The sequence below is a fragment of the Oncorhynchus kisutch genome, linkage group LG18 (genome assembly GCF_002021735.2).
Source record: "Oncorhynchus kisutch isolate 150728-3 linkage group LG18, Okis_V2, whole genome shotgun sequence".
Taxonomy (NCBI): domain Eukaryota; kingdom Metazoa; phylum Chordata; class Actinopteri; order Salmoniformes; family Salmonidae; genus Oncorhynchus; species Oncorhynchus kisutch.
The window spans coordinates 57,736,160-57,753,914 of NC_034191.2; the positions used below are offsets into that span (position 1 = coordinate 57,736,160).

Sequence of the window (17,755 nt, forward strand, 5' to 3'; positions counted from 1 at the left end):
AGTTTGCGCTGTTCTGTGAATGGAGTAGTACACAGCGCTGTACGGGATCTTCATGTTTCTTGGCAATTTCTCCCATGGAATAGCCTTAATTTCTCAGAAACAAGAATAGACCAATGAGTTTCAGAAGAAAGTACTTTGTTTCTGGCCATTTTGAGCCTGTAATCGAACCCACAAATGCTGATGCTCCAGATACTCAACTAGTCTGAAGAAGTCTAGTTTTATTGCTTCTTTAATTTAACAGTTTTTAGCTGTGCGAACATAATTGCAAAAGGGTTTTATAATTATCAATTAGCCTTTTAAAATGATAAACTTGGATTAGCTAACACAATGTGCCATTGGAACACAGGAGTGATGGTTGCTGATAATGGGGCTCTGTACACCTATGTAGATATTCCATAAACAATCTGCTGTTTCCAGCGACAACAGTCTTTTACAACATTAACAATGTCTACACTGTATTTCTGATCAATTTAATGTTATTATAATGGGCAAAAAATTTGCTTTTCTTTAAAGAACAAGGACATTTCAAAGTGACCCCAAACTTTTGAACGGTAGTGTTACCTGTCTGTCTGCCACCCCCATTACAAGCCCTGTCCAGGCTTGGAGTGTTTCACTGCCGTCACAATGAAAGGAATGACTATTTCTTTCTCTTTCCTTTTTCCCCCCTCTCCTCCCTCCCTCCTTCTACCCGCCTCCCCTCTTGCCTGGCGCTGCCAAAATACTTTGGATTTCCGTGCGCGTCTGGCCCAAAATGAGTCATGACAGAAAATGATAGCACTTTGGAAGGGGAGTGGATGGAAAATCACACATCAGTGGCAAGCACAGATGGCTGCTGATGTGCATCACTGGGCTGGAGGACTGGGCTGGAGGACTGGGCTGGAGGACTGGGGCAGTTTCTTGGCTCCGTCTGAACATCAACGAGTGCAGAGAAGAAAAAAATTGCCCCCACAAAAAATCTAAATCCTTCACATTTATTCCTGCCACTCTTTTTCTCTATCTTTCTCCCTCTCGCTCCTCTTCTTTCATTTTTCTTACCCTAAAGAATGAACGTGATGGATATTTAAGGATGTTTCTAGGTATTATACCAGAAAGGGTTTATTAATCCCAGTGGGACTGTGAAAGCTGATGGTTTTATTGGGATTCTTCTCTCTCCTCTCTTCTCTCCTCGCTGACTCTCTCTCCTCTCCTCGCTTTCTCTCTCTCTCCTCGCTGTCTCTCTCTCTCCTCGCTGTCTCTCTCTCTCCTCGCTGTCTCTCTCTCTCCTCGCTGTCTCTCTCTCTCCTCGCTGTCTCTCTCTCCTCCCCTCCTCTCTCCTCGCTGTCTTTCTCTCCTCTCCTCCTCTGTCTCTTTCCTCGCTGTTTCTGTCTCTCCTCTCCGTCTGTCTCCCCTGACTCTCTCTCCTTGTTGTCTCTCTCTCCTTTCCTCTCCTCTCTCTCTCTCCTCTCGCTCTCCTCTCTTTTCCTCCCTCTTTCGTCTTCTATCGTCTCTCTCCCTCCTTTCCTATCCTCTCTCCTATCCTCTCCTACCCCCCTCTCTCTGTCTCTCCTCCCAATTTTGTCTCCTATCCTGTCTCTCTCCTCCCTCTTTCCTCTCCTATCCTCTTTCTCCTCCTCCCTCTTTCCTCTCCTGTCCTCTCTTTTCTCCCGATTTCATCTCCTATCCTGTCTCTCTCACCTCTACTCCCTCTTTCATCTCATATCCTCTCTCCTCCTCCCTCTTTCCTCTCCTATACTCTCTTTCCTGTCCTCTCTCTCCTCCTCCCTCTTTCCTCTCCTATACTCTCTTTCCTCTCCTATACTCTCTTTCCTCTCCTATACTCTCTTTCCTCTCCTATACTCTCTTTCCTGTCCTCTCTCTCCTCCTCCCTCTTTCCTCTCCTATACTCTTTCCTCTCCTATACTCTCTTTCCTCTCCTCTCTCCTCCTCCCTCTTTCCTCTCCTCCTCCCTCTTTCCTCTCCTATCCTCTTTCTCCTCCTCCCTCTTTCATCTCCTGTCCTCTCTTTTCTCCCGATTTCATCTCCTATCCTCTCTCTCCTCCTCCCTCTTTCCTCTCCTATACTCTCTTTCCTCTCCTATACTCTCTTTCCTCTCCTATACTCTCTTTCCTGTCCTCTCTCTCCTCCTCCCTCTTTCCTCTCCTATACTCTCTTTCCTCTCCTATACTCTCTTTCCTCTCCTATACTCTCTTTCCTCTCCTCTCTCCTCCTCCCTCTTTCCTCTCCTCCTCCCTCTTTCCTGTCCTCCTCCCTCTTTCCTGTCCTCCTCCCTCTTTCCTCTCCTCCTCCCTCTTTCCTGTCCTCCTCCCTCTTTCCTCTCCTCCTCCCTCTTTCCTCTCCTCCTCCCTATTTCCTGTCCTCTCCTCCCACTTTCCTCTCTTCCTCTTTTTTCTCCAGGAGGTTTGCTCTGCGTCGTCCCGCCGCCAGTGTTCTTCAGCCCCAGAAGATCTCCAACAGAAGATCATGTAAGAATGTATCACAGCCTCACACACTCACAGCCTCACAGCCACACACTCACAGCCTCACTCACTGCCCCAGAGCCAGGCCTCCTGACAGGAAGTCCATGGGGAAGGGTATCAGGAGACTACCAACCTCTAGGCTCATGTAAACCCTATCTGATTGATTAACCATCAGGCACAATTCCTACACTGTGAAACGCTCGAAGGCTGCCGTACTGGTGCTCGTCTCGGCAAATGTCTGGTTGAGAGAGGGGGACAGACGGATTGAGAGAGGGGGACAGACGGATTGAGAGAGGGGGACAGACGGATTGAGAGAGGGGGACAGACGGATTGAGAGAGGGGGACAGACGGATTGAGAGAGAGGGACAGACGGATTGAGAGAGAGGGACAGACGGGGGAGATGGGGTGACAGAGAGACAGGGGGGGGGGGGGGGGGGGGGGAGAGAGAGGAGCAAGAGAGGAGAGAGAGGAGCAAGAGAGAGAGAGAGAGGAGCAAGAGAGAGAGAGGAGAGAGAGAGAGGAGCAAGAGAGAGAGAGAGGGAGAGAGAGGAGCAAGGAGCAAGAGAGAGAGAGAGGGAGAGAGAGGAGCAAGAGAGAGAGAGAGAGAGACTGGGGGACACACACACAGAGAGAGGGACTGGGACACACACACACAGAGAGAGAGAGAGAGAGAGAGAGAGACTGGGACACACACACACAGAGAGAGGGACTGGGACACACACACACAGAGAGAGGGACTGGGACACACACACACACAGAGAGGGACTGGGACACACACACACAGAGAGAGGGACTGGGACACACACACACAGAGAGAGGGACTGGGACACACACACACAGAGAGAGGGACTGGGACACACACACACAGAGAGAGGGACTGGGACACGGACACACAGAGAGAGGGACTGGGACACACACACAGAGAGAGAGAGAGATGGACAGGGAGAGCGGGACAGCGACACTGAGGGAGAGAGAGGGCCGGAGAGAGATTATAAGGTAATTAACACTTTAGATAGAAACCAACTGTCTCGACTCCCAAAGTGTTTATTTCCTAATGCAGCCCCAGACATCCCAGCTTTTCAGAGTGTGTGTACACAGTTCCTCTTAGGCATGTCAGCATGCGTGCGTGTCTAAATGTTTGTGGTGTACTGTTTGTACACACTACCTCTCAGCCGAGGAGGTGTGTATTCCTCTTCTCTTTTATTTGAGCTGTACTTGCCATAATATGGACTTGGTCTTTTACCAAATAGGGCTATCTTCTGAATACCTTGTCACAACACAACTGATTGGCTCAAATGCATTAAGAAAGAAAGAAATTCCACAAATGTACTTTTAACAAGGCACACCTACTAATGCATTCCAGGTGATTACCTCATGAATCTGGTTGAGAGAATGCCAAGATTGTGCAAAGAAGGCAAAGGGAGGCAACTTTGAAGAATCAGTCCCAGAACAACAGCAAAGGATCTTGTGAAGATGCTGGAGGAAACGGGTACAAAAGTATCTATATCCACAGTAAAATGACTCCTATATCGACATAACCTGAAAGGCCGCTCAGCAAGGAAGAAGCCACTGCTCCAAAACATCCTTAAAAATGCAATGGACAAAGATCGTACTTTGTGGAGAAATGTCCTCTGGTCTGATGAAACAAAAATGAACTGTTTGGCCATAATGACCATCGTTATGTTTGGAGGAAAAAGTGGGAGGCTTCCAAGCTGAAGAACACCATCCCAACCGTGAAGCACGGGGGTTGCAGCATCATGTTGTGGGGATGCTTTGCTGCAGGAGGGACTGGTGCACTTCACAAAATAGATGGCAACATGAGGGAGGAAAATGATGTGGATATATTGAAGCAACATCTCAAGACATCCGTCAGGAAGTTAAAGCTTGGTCACAAATGGGTCTTCCAAATGGACAATGACCCCAAGCATTCTTCCGAAGTTGTGGCAAAATGGACAACAAAGTCAAGGTATTGGAGTTGCCATCACAAAGCCCTGACCTCAATCCTATAGAAGATTTGAGGGCATAACTGAAAAAGTGTGTATGACAAGAAGGCATTGCTACCAAATACTAATTGATTGTATGTAAACTTCTGACCCAGTGGGAATGCGATTAATGAAATAATAGCTGAAATAAATCATTCTCTCTACTATTATTTTGACATTTCACATCCTTAAAATAAAGAAATAAAATAAAGTGATCTTAACTGACCTAAAACGGGGAATTTTTACTAGGATTAAATGTCAGGAACTGTGAAAAACTGGTGTATGTAAAACTTCCGACTTCAATTGTATGTACTGAACAAGAATATTAATGAGTCCGGGAGTGCATAGGCCTACCTACTATACTATTTTATTTTATTTTATTTAACCAGGAAGGGCTCATTGAGATTAAAATGTATTTTTCAAGAGCGCCCTGGCCAAGATAGGCAGCACCAAGTCATTGCAAAAAAAATGACAGACAGACAGACAACATGAAAATCTACATGTAATCTAGTAAAAACCATTGAATTCACAGGAGTATAAAACAGCAAATTAAAAACATTGACAGGTCAGGGAATCAGCCTCAAAAGCCTCAAGTTCTTCCAGTTTAAAAGTATTTTGTAAGGTGTTCCAAGACGATGGCGCAGAGTACATCAAAGCCCTTTTACCAAATTCAGTTCGGACATTTGGAACAGTTAGCAGGATAAAGTCCAGCGAACGAAGAGAGTACCCACCACATTTCTGAACAATAAAAATGCACAAATAAAAAGGTAGTAAACCCAAAATGGCTTTGTAAATAACAGTATACCAGTGACTGAGCCTACGAGTGACTAGAGAAGGCCAGCCAACCCTGGTATACAAAGTGCAGTGGTGCGTAAGGGTTTTGCAGTTTAAAATAAATCACAAAGTGCCATGGTAAAGAGTGTCAATTGATCTCAAACACTGAGTGGAAGCATTCATATATAAAATATCCCCATAGTCTAGTAAAGGCATACATGTAGTTGATACTAGCCTCCTTCTGGCTTCAAAAGAAAAAAAGGCCTTATTCCTAAAATAAAATCCCAATTTCAGCTTCAATTTTTTTTGTAAGTTGTTGAATATGCAATTTAAAAGAGAGGCCAAGATTCCAAAATTCCAAGATATTTATATGAGGTTACAACTTGGGAGCCAGGCCTAGCCAATCAGAATACGTTTTTCCCTACAAAAGGGCTTTATTAGAGACAGAACTCCTCAGTTTCATCAGCTGTCTGGGTGGCTGGTCTCAGATGGCCCCGCAGTTGAAGAAGCCAGAAGTGGAGGTCCTGGGCTGGCATGGTTACACATGGTCTGCTATTGTAAGGCCAGTTCTATAAAACAACATTGGAGGTGGCTTCTGGTATAGAAATGAACATTCAATTCTCTGGCAACAGCTCTGGTGGACATTCCTGCAGTCAATATGCCAATTGTATGCTCCCTCAAAACTTGAGACATCTGTGTCATTGTGTTGTGAGAGTGGCCTTTTATTGTGCCCAGCAGTAGTGATCATGCTGTTTAATCATCTTATTGATATGCCACACTTGTCAGGTGTGGATGGCTTATCTTGGCAAAGGAGAAATATTCACTAACAGGAATGTAAACAAATTTGTCAACAAAATTGGAGAGAAATAAATGTTTTGTGGGTATGGAACATTTCAGGGAACTTTATTTCAGCTCATGTAACATGGGACCAACACTTTACATGTTGCGTTTATATATATATATTTATTTGTGTGTGTGTGTGTGTGTGTGTATACCGTGGGGCAAAAAAGTATTTAGTCAGCCACCAATTGTGCAAGTTCTCCCACTAAAAAAGATGAGCGAGGCCTGTAATTTTCATCATAGGTACACTTCAACTATGACAGACAAAATGAGAAGAAAAAATCCAGAAAATCACATTGTATGATTTTTAATGAATTTATTAGCAAATGATGGTAGAAAATAAGTATTAGGTCTATACACAGTCCCTGGCGGCGTAGTGTGTTACTAATGGTAGGCTTTGTTACTTTGGTCCCAGCTCTCTGCAGGTCATTCACTAAATACTTTTTAGCCCCACTGTATATGTATGTATGTATGTATGTATGTATGTATGTATGTATGTATGTATGTATGTATGTATGTGTGTGTATGTATCTATGTATGTATATATATATATATATATATATATATATGTATGTATGTTCTGATATTTCTTTCTTTTTACTTTTGGATTATGTGTGTATTGTTTTGTATTAAGTATTATTACTCCTCTGTTGGAGACAGAAAAGCCATTTGCTGTATCTGCGATAACATCTGCAAATGTTTGATTTATTTCTCTGCTTCCTAAATATATGAGCAGAATACAGATGCTGCTGGTTTGGCTCTGGTCTGGTAGCACACACAGAGGCCATGACTATTTGACTAAAATGATAATCCCCTTAGTCGTCTCCCCCCTTAAGTAGGACATGGATAGGACATGTCCATTGGCCTTGTTTACTTCCTGGTTATGTTAAACCACGCACTATTGGCATACATGGTGAGGATCAGCTCAACATAGCCTGACTGACACAAAGTTGAAAAGAGAGAATAAAATTAGTGTAGAGCTGTACTGTTCTCCTGTTTCTCTTTAATATCAATGAACCCAGTTAACTTTTTTTGAGTAGTAGTAGTAGTGGCAGTAGAAGTAGTAGTAGTAATAGCAGCGGCAGTAGTAGTAGCAGCGGTTGTAGCAGCGGCAGTAGTGGCAGAAGCAGTAGTGGCAGAAGTAGTAGTAGCAGCAGTGGCAGAAGTAATAGTAGCAGTAATAGTAGCAGTGGTAGTAGTAATAGCAGCAGTGGTAGTAGTAATAGCAGCAGTGGTAGTAGTAATAGCAGCAGTGGTAGTAGTAATAGCAGCAGTGGTAGTAGTAATAGCAGCAGTGGTAGTAGTAATAGCAGCAGTGGTAGTAGTAATAGTAGCAGTGGTAGTAGTAATAGTAGCAGTGGTAGTAGTAATAGTAGCAGTGGTAGTAGTAATAGCAGCAGTGGTAGTAGTATTAGCAGCAGTGGTAGTAGTAATAGCAGCAGTGGTAGTAGTAATAGCAGCAGTGGTAGTAGTAATAGCAGCAGTGGTAGTAGTAATAGCAGCAGTGGTAGTAGTAATAGCAGCAGTGGTAGTAGTAATAGCAGCAGTGGTAGTAGTAATAGCAGCAGTGGTAGTAGTAATAGTAGCAGCAGCAGCGGTAGTAACAGTGGTAGTAATAGTAGTAGCAGTGGTAGTAATAGTAGTAGCAGTGGTAGTAATAGTAGTAGCAGTGGTAGTAATAGTAGTAGCAGTGGTAGTAATAGTAGTAGCAGTGGTAGTAATAGTAGCAGCAGCGGTAGCAGCAGCGGTAGTAATAGCAGCAGCGGTAGTAGTGATAGCAGCAGCGGTAGTAGTGATAGCAGCAGCGGTAGTAGTAATAGCAGCAGCGGTAGTAGTAATAGCAGCAGCGGTAGTAGTAATAGCAGCAGCGGTAGTAGTAATAGCAGCAGCGGTAGTAGTAATAGCAGCAGCGGTAGTAGTAATAGCAGCAGTGGTAGTAGTAATAGCAGCAGTGGTAGTAGTAATAGCAGCAGTGGTAGTAGTAATAGCAGCAGTGGTAATAGTAGCAGCAGTGGTAGTAATAGTGGTAGTAATAGTAGTAGTAGCAACAGCGGTAGTAGCAGTGGTAGTAATAGTAGCAGTGGTAGTAATAGTAGTAGCATTGGTAGTAATAGTAGTAGCAGTGGTAGTAATAGTAGTAGCAGTGGTAGTAATAGTAGTAGCAGTGGTAGTAATAGTAGCAGTGGTAGTAATAGTAGCAGCAGCGGTAGTAGCAGTGGTAGTAGTAATAGTAGCAGCAGCAGCGGTAGTAATAGTAGCAGCAGTGGTAGTAATCGTTACAGTGGTAGTAATAGTAGTAGTAGCAGCAGCGGTAGTAGCAGTGGTAGTAATAGTAGCAGCAGTGGTAGTAATAGTTGTAGCAGTGGTAGTAATAGTTGTAGCAGTGGTAGTAATAGTTGTGGTAGTAATAGTAGTTGCAGCGGTAGTCATAGTAGCAGTGGTACTAATAGTAGTAGCAGTGGTAGTGGTAGCAGCAGCGATAGTAGTAGTAGTAGCAGCAGCAGTGGTGGTAGTAGTAGCAGTGGTAGTAGTAGTAGCAGCGGTAGTAGCAGTAGCAGTGGTAGTAGCAGCAGCAGCAGTAGTAGCAGCAGCGGTAGTAGTTGCGGCAGTAGTAGTAGTAGTGGTAGTAATAGCAGTGGTAGTAGTAGTGTATGGTAAATACTGGGCGGCCAATACGGTGTGATGAATATACACACCTGTGTTGAGTAGGAAGTCCCAGACCACAGTTTCAGGCGGTGTCCCAAATGTCACCCAATGCTCTGTGGGCCCTGGTCAAAAGAAGTGCACATTATAGGGAATAGGGTGCCATGTGGGACATTGCTAGGGTTTGATGTGTGACCAGGGGATGATAATGGCCTTCTCTCTGTTCTGTACACTCACATGTTTATTTATCTTTATTTAACTAGGCAAGTCAGTTAAGGACAAACTCTTATTTACAATGACGGCCTACCGGGGAACTGGGTTAACTGCCTTGTTCAGTTAACCCACGGGAATTCGATCCAGCAACTTTTCGGTTACTGCCCCAATGCTCTAACCAGTAGGCTACCTACTGGACCCATACATACCAACTCGCTCTGAGACAGAAAGCTTGGAAGAGAGAGACAGAACATGGTAGTGAGAGTGAAGAGACAAGGAGCCAGAGAGAAGAGGGAGCAGAAAAGGACAGTCTGTGTGTGACCCTGTGGACTGTCGGGTCAGGATGAGGAGAGAAGGGAGGGAGAGTGAGTTTCTTTTGTTTAGACCAAGCTCTTGTTCAGACAGGCCTATTTGTCTGCAACCTCATAGTCATAAAGCATTATCTAATTGAAAGATACCAAAGAGACTGCTGTTACAGAAGGAAATGTGTGTGCTTCTGGCATTCGTCTGTGTGTGCGTGCGTCAATGCGTGTGTGTGTCGGGGTCCGGGGGCCTCAGTGTTTCCAGCCCAGGAGCTAGCTCCATAGGAACAATATTGATCTTGGACTAAACCGGCCGGTCTAGCGTCACCTAACCGTGTCCGTTTATGCAGAACATTTACGCCTTATAAATAGTCTCCTTCTCCTTCCAAGATGCACCCTATACTGGAATAATGTAGTTTAATGCCTTAACATTTAGTAATAAAAGGCTATAGGCCTTTAAGCAGGGCCGGGTTAAAGTAATTTAGCTGAATCTCAAGGTGGGTGACACAGTCTAGGCTGGTTTTGATACCCCTCCCTCCCTCTGTCTCTTCTCCCTCCATCGTTGCCCAAACCTTGCATCATGTCCCTCTGGCTCTCATCCAGTCTGCTCTCCTCGACTTATCCTCTCCTCCTATTCTCTCTTCCACCCACCCATCCTCATGTCTACCCCTCCTCTTTGAAAGAGCCCTGACAGCTTCCTGAGCTAGCACGCCTCTCCATACATTATTATAGCACGTCTCTCCATACGTTATTATAGCACGCCTCTCCATACGTTATTATAGCATGACTCTCCATATGTTATTATAGCACGTCTCCATACATTATTATAGCACGTCTCCATACATTATTATAGCACGTCTCTCCATACATTATTATAGCACGTCTCTCCATACATTATTATAGCATGTCTCTCCATACATTATTATAGCATGTCTCTCCATACATTATTATAGCATGTCTCTCCATACGTTATTATAGCACGTCTCTCCATACATTATTATAGCACGCCTCTCCATACGTTATTATAGCACGCCTCTCCATACGTTATTATAGCACCTCTCCATACGTTATTATAGCATGTCTCTCCATACATTATTATAGCACGCCTCTCCATACGTTATTATAGCACGTCTCCCCATACGTTATTATAGCACGCCTCTCCATACGTTATTATAGCACCTCTCCATACGTTATTATAGCACGTCTCTCCATACATTATTATAGCACGCCTCTCCATACGTTATTATAGCACCTCTCCATACGTTATTATAACACGTTTCTCCATACATTATTATAGCACGTCTCTACATACGTTATTATAGCACCTCTCCATACGTTATTATAACACGTTTCTCCATACATTATTATAGCACGTCTCTCCATACGTTATTATAGCACGTCTCCATACATTATTATAACACGTCTCTACATACGTTATTATAGCACGTCTTTCCATACGTTATTATAGCACGTCTCTCCATACGTTATTATAGCACGTCGCCATACATTATTATAACACGTCTCTCCATACATTATTATAGCACGTCTCTCCATACATTATTATAGCACGTCTCTCCATACATTATTATAACACGTCTCTCCATACGTTATTATAGCACGCCTCTCCATACGTTATTATAGCACGTCTCTCCATACGTTATTATAGCACGTCTTTCCATACGTTGTTATAGCACGTCTTTCCATACGTTATTATAGCACGTCTCTCCATACGTTATTATAGCACGTCTCTCCATACGTTATTATAGCACACCTCTCCATACGTTATTATAGCACGTCTCTCCATACGTTATTATAGCACGTCTCTCCATACGTTATTATAGCACGCCTCTCCATACGTTATTATAGCACGTCTCTCCATACGTTATTATAGCACGTCTCTCCATACGTTATTATAGCACGTCTCTCCATACGTTATTATAGCACGCCTCTCCATACGTTATTATAGCACGTCTCTCCATACGTTTGACATGCAATCACTCCACTGTCTGATTGTACAGTAGTTAGGAGCGCTAGCCTAGCTGCCAAACATGTGGGTGTACTTATAGCTCATCTTGAGGCCTACTTTCTCTCCCTCTCCCTCCACAGGTTACTGTTGTCTCACCCAACACATGCTCTTCCTCTCCAACTGCTGAAAGATTGAACCACTCTTAAACAGTGCCCCAGATTCTTCTAAGTGCTTCTGGACCTGGCCTTCCCTCAATTTATACAACTATTTCAAGTCTCAACTGAAATGCTCACAGACGAAGCAGGACAAACAAAGTTGAATTCAGTTTAATTTCAGCAGTGGAGGTTTATTCCATTATCTCTATTAGAGACCACCCTTGACGATGTATTTTGAATGTATAATTTTCCCTCTGAAATATTATCCTTCAACATCAGAACAACTTATAACACAGCAGTGTTATGGTGTGTTAGTTATTAATCTCTGTGTATACATTTCCAGATATACGTTTATACGAAAATCCAATGTAAAACTCAATCATTTACAGATTATAGAGAGAGCAGAGGCCCTAATGCGGACCAGCTTCGTTACCGGCAGTTACAGCCTGACTGTAAACAATCTGTCTAACCGCCGTCGTTCCAATCTCCGTCGTCCCGACGTATGAAAACGATCTAATTTCATGTCATCTGGAAAATTCCACCCTGTCCGGTCTCATCCTGGCCATAAAAACGTTGAGTTTGTTCAAGGGAAGGAGGAGGGAAGACCATCTCCATCTGTGGTTGCATCCCAAATTGCACCCTATTCCCTATGGGCCCTGGTCAAATGTAGTGCACTATATAGGGAGTAGGGTACACTTTTGGATGTAGCCTGTGTGTTGGCCCACCAGGCAGCAGAGTGACATCAGCCAATAACTCTTCACCATTCAGAGGGTGTTGACTGGAGGTCATTCCACAGCTTCTTTACTGGTAAGGAGATAGCTGAGAGATGGGCCTCGCTGCCAGGAGGGAGATGGCAAGAGGGGTAGACGAACGGAGGGAGAGGGGTAGACGGACGGAGGGAGAGGGGTAGACGGACGGAGGGAGAGGGGTAGACGGACGGAGGGAGAGGGGTAGACGGACGGAGGGAGAGGGGTAGACGGACGGAGGGAGAGGGGTAGACGGACGGAGGGAGAGGGGTAGACGGACGGAGGGAGAGGGGTAGACGGACGGAGGGAGAGGGGTAGACGGACGGAGGGAGAGGGGTGGATGGAGGGAGGGAGACAGAGGGGTGGACGGAGGGAGGGAGAGGGGTGGACGGAGGGAGGGAGAGGGGTGGACGGAGGGAGGGAGAGGGGTAGACTGACGGAGGGAGAGAGAGGGGTAGACGGACGGAGGGAGAGGGGTAGACGGACGGAGGGAGAGGAAGAACCGGGGAGGGACAAAGGTGGAGAGGGTGATGGCGAGACAGAGATTGAGAGAGAGGAAGATTGACTGAGTGAGTGGCCAGGTAAAGAGTTTACTGCATGAGGAGGACTGACCAGAGAAAGGAGATTAGACTTCTGCAGTGCTGATGTCCCTGGCCCAGTTCCCTGGTCAAGCAGGTTCTGTGTTACAGCACCATGCAGCACAGTGCAGTCAGTGGCTGGTGATGATAATGATTAAAACTATCTCCATATGTCTGTGTCTCTTGGAGCACACAGCTCCTGCAGTACCATAGCATCTACCAACCCAGGCCTTCCCCTGTCAGAGTCCCCCCCTTTCTAATCAAATACATTTTTATTTGTCACATACACATGGCTAGCAGATGTTAATGCTAGTGTAGCGAAGTGCTTGTGCTTCTAGTTCCGACCTTGCAGTAATATCTAACACGTAATCTAACAATTCCCCAACAACTACCTCATACACACAAATCTAAAGGGGTGAATGAGAATATATACATATAAATATATGGATGGCCGAGCGGCATAGGCAACATGCAATTGATGGTATAAAATACAGTATATACATGTGATATGGGTAATGTAAGATATGTAAACATGATTAAATTGGCATTATTTAGTGGCATTGTATAAAGTGACTAGTGATCCATTTATTAAAGTTGTCAGTGATTGGGTAGGCAGCAGCCTCTCTGAATTAGTGATGGCTGTTTAGCAGTCTGATGGCCTTGAGATAGAAGCTGTTTTTCAGTCTCTCGGTCCCAGCTTTGATGCACCTGTACTGACCTCGCCTTCTGGATGGTAGCGGTGTGAACAGGCAGTGGCTCGAGTGGTTGATGTGCTTGATGATCTTTTTGGCCTTCCTGTGACATCAAGGTGCTTTAGGTGTCATGGAGGGCAGGTGGTTTGTCCCCGGTGATGCGTTGTGCAGACCTCACTACCCTATGGAGAGCCTTGTGGTTGAGGGTGGTGCAGTTGCCGTACCAGGCAGTGATACAGCCCGACAGGATGCTCTCGATTGTGTATCTGTAAAAGTTTGTCAGGGTTTTGAGTGACGAGCCAAATTTATTTAGCCTCCTGAGGTTGAAGAGGCGCTGTTGAGCCTTCACCACACTGTCTGTGTGGGTGGATCATTTCAGTGTCTGTGATGTATACGCTGAGGAACTGAAAACCTTCCACCTTCTCCACTACTGTCTCGTTGATGTGGATAGTGGGGTGCTCCCTCTGCTGTTTCCTGAAGTCCACGATCACCTCCTTTGTTTTGTTGACGTTGAGTGAGAGGTTGTTTTCCCGACACCACACTCCGAGTGCCCTCACTTCCTCCCTGTATGCTGTCTCGTCGTTGTTGGTAATCAAGCCCACTACTGTGTCGTCTGCAAACTTGATAATTGAGTTGGAGGCGTGCATGGCCACGCAGTCGTAGGTGAACAGGGAGTTTACCAGGGGGCTGAGCATGCACCCTTGTGGGGCCCCAGTGTTGAGGGTCAGCGAAGTGGAGATGTTGTTTCCTACCTTCACCACCTAGGGGTGGCCCGTCAAAGTCCAGGACCCAATTACACAGGACGGGGTCGAGACCCAGGGCCTCCAGCTTGATAATGAGCTTGGTACTATGGTGTTGAATGCTGTGCTGTAGTCAATGAACAGCATTCTTACATAGGCATTCCTTTTCACCAGATGGGATTGGACAGTGTGATGGCGATTGCATCGTCTGTGGACCTGTTGGGGCGGTATACAAACTGAAGTGGGTCTATGGTGTCAGGTAGGGTGGAGGTGATATTGTCCTTGACTAGTCTCTCAAAGCACTTCATGATGACAGAAGTGAGTGCTAGTAGTCTTTTAGTTCAGTTGTCTTTGCTTTCTTGGGTACAGGAACAATGGTAGCCATCTTGAGGCATGTGGGGACAACAGACTGGGATAGGGAGTGATTGAATATGTCCGTAAACACACCATCCAGCTGGTCTGCGCATGCTCTGAGGATGCGGCTGTGGATGCTTTCTGGGCCAGCAGTCTTGCGAGGTTTAACGTGTTTAAATGTTTTACTCACGTCAGCCACGGAGAAGGGAGGGGGGGGGGCAGTCCTTGTTAGCAGGCAACGACGGTGGCACTGTATTATCCTCCAAGCAGGCAAGGAAAGTGTTTATTTTGTCTGGAAGTAAGACGTCGGTGTCTGTGACGTTTCTGGTAAAAACATTTTTGTCTCCTGTAGACCCTGCCACATACGTCTTGTATCTGAGCCGTTGAATTGCGACTCCACCTTGTCCCTGTACTGGCATTTCGCTTGTTTGATTGCCTTGCAGAGGGAATAACTACACTGTTTGTATTCAGACATATTCCCAGACCTCTTTGGTTAAATGCTATGGATCGTGCTTTCAGTTTTGCGCGAATGCCCCCATCTATCCACAGTTTCTGGTTAGGGTAGGTTTTAATAGTCACAGTGGGAACAACATCTCCAATGCACTTCTTTATAAACACACTCACTGAGTCAGCGTATAGGTCGATGTTGTTCTCTGAGGCTGACCGGAACATATTCCGCGTGATCAAAACAATCTTGAAGCGTGGCTTTCGATTGGTCGGACCAGTGTTGAATAGTTCTCGTCACTGGTACATCCTGTTTGAGTTTCTGCCTATAAGACGGTAGGAGCATCATGGTCGGATTTGCCGAAGGGAGGGCGGGAGAAGGCTTCGTATGCATTGTGGAAGATAGAGTAACAGTGGTCGAGGGTGTTGCCCATACGCATAGCGCAATCAATATGCTGGTAGAATTTAGGTAACCTTGTTCTCAAATTTGCTTTGTTAAAATCCCCAGCTACAATAAATGCAGCCTCAGGATACATGGTTTCCAGTTTGCATATAGTCCAATGAAGTTCCTTGATGGGCGTCTTGGTGTCTGCTTGAGGCGGAATGTACACAGCTGTGACTATAACTGACAAGAATTCTTTGGTAGGTAAAATGGCCTGCCTTTGATTGTAAGGAATTCTAGGTTGGGTGAACAAAAGGACTTGAGTTCCTGTATGTTGTTATGATCACACCATGAGTCGTTAATCATGAAGCATACACCCCCGCCCTTCCTCTTCCCAGAGAGGTGTTTATCTCTGTCAGCGCGATGCATGGAGAAGCCCGGTGGCTGGACCGATATCAGCCGAGAGAGCCATGTTTCCATGACAATGTTACAATCTCTGTCTCTCTGGAAGGCAACCTTTGCTCGAATTTTGTCCACCTTGTTTTCAAGAGACTGGGCATTGGCTAGTAGTATAGGAGTGGTGGGCGATGTGCATGTCTACGGAGCCTGACCAGGTGGCCACTTCGTCTGCTCCTTCTGCGGCGCTGTTGTTTTGGGTCGGCTTTTGGAATTAGATCCATTGTCCTGGGTGGTGGTCCAAACAGAGGATCCGCTTCGGGAAAGTTATATTCCTGGTCGTAATGTTGGTGAGTTGACGTTGCTCTTATATCCAATAGTTCTTCCCGGCTGTATGTAGTAACACTTGAGATTTTCTGGGCTAACAATGTAAGAAATAATACATAAAAAAACGAATTACTGCAGTTTCCTAAGGACTAGAAGCGAGGCAACCATCTCTGTCAGCCCCCTCAGACACAAGATCCAGCCCCAGGGACACCAGAGAGGCTAGATTTGATGCAATGTCCCCTCTCCCCTTTTTTTTTATCCCTCAATCTATCCCTCTTTCCCCCCTCCATCTCACCCCTCAGTCACCTTTCTGGTGAGGTTTCCTTGGTTGAGCTCTGTGACGTGAAACCAATCCTCTCTCTCTGTGTTTCGCTCTGGCTTCGTGGGGAGCCATGAGGCATCCAGTTGCAGTCTGACTGCACTGTGAGAGCTGTAGCCACAGGCAGGGTAGGCAGCCATGACGGCTCGGTGTGTCTCCATAGAGAGCTGTGAGGCGTCCAGTTGCAGTCTGACTGCACTGTAAGAGCTGCAGCCACAGGCAGGGTAGGCGGCCATGACGGCTCGGTGTGTCTCCGTAGAGAGCCGTGAGGTGTCCATTGACAATCTGCCTACACTGTAAGAGCTGAAACCACAGGCAGCGTGGGCGGCCATGATGGCTCGACTCCCGAGTAAATGATAGGCTCCACTGTCACTGCAGGCCCCGGAGCGTAACGACAATACCAGCACTACTTACTCACTCTCTCGTCTCTCTGGAGTAGACACACTACTGCTCTCAAAATGTAGGTCTGTAGAACCAAAATGTCAAAGTCTCTTATGAACGAAAACTTGAAGAACTTGGCCGGCTAGCGCTGTCTCACTAGTCGTTGCCATACTTTTAGCTCTCTCCCGCTGATTTTCCCTGTGGATTCTTCATCCTGCGCGCTGTTATCGCATGGTTTTCCATCAGGCGAGGAATGCAGAGAAAGAAATAGTTGATTCTAAACTATTGCTCTAACTTTCCCCATCGGGTGCAGATAGCCTGGAGATGAAAGCGGAGTACCAGTGGAAGGACTTCAGTTATATTTGAAGGTCGATAGATATCACTGTCACGCACATTCTCTACTTCCCTCACATATCCTCTCCCTCTTTTTGTCCTCCCCCTTTCACCCTTTCCTGTCTCTCGTTTGCACACTCTTCCTCTCTCTCCCTCCTTCCCTCTTTCTCAGCCACTTTTCTCTGATCGCTCTCTTTAGTCTCTTCATAAGCTGCTGTTACTTCAGATGTCACACTACAGTAGGAGGAGGCAGCATTGCTGTGACCACACACTAACATGTGAAACAAGTTGTCAGATAAAGGCTTTCAAATTCACGTTACCCTCTCCCAGTCTCCCACTTGAAAACAATCTGTCACTGCGAGACGCTTTTAGCATGTATCCTAACCTCCTAACCGCTGGTTTGAGAAAGAATAAATCATATTTATCCTGATCATTCCTGACTATTGTTATGGCTAGCGAATTACCTTGTAGCGTGATGCAACATCTCCCAGTGCGCTCTGGGAGAAGTGGTCCGCTGTAAGGTAAGCTCGAGGATCTCATTGGTGCAGTCCTGTATGTTTGAATGTAACCCTTTTTGCTGGGATTAAGACCACATGACAGAAAGGAAGCTTTTTAAGTGGCTCCAAATGGGTCTGGGACGTGTGTTGACCTCCACTCTTCTTATAGTGCCCCATCTGCTCTGGTCAAAAGTAGTGCACAATACGTAATAGGGTTCCATTTGGGACAGATCCC

General features: G+C 45.7%; 1 protein-coding gene across 1 annotated transcript in view; it reads left to right on the forward strand.

Moving 5' to 3' along the window:
- mpp7a (MAGUK p55 scaffold protein 7a) overlaps positions 1–17,755 on the forward strand; it is a gene marked incomplete in the record, with an annotated part of 250,832 nt that overhangs the window by 170,399 nt on the left and 62,678 nt on the right. Inside the window, 1 exon segment of the mRNA XM_031796379.1 lies at positions 2,395–2,462. Coding sequence (XP_031652239.1) covers positions 2,395–2,462 — 68 coding nt within the window.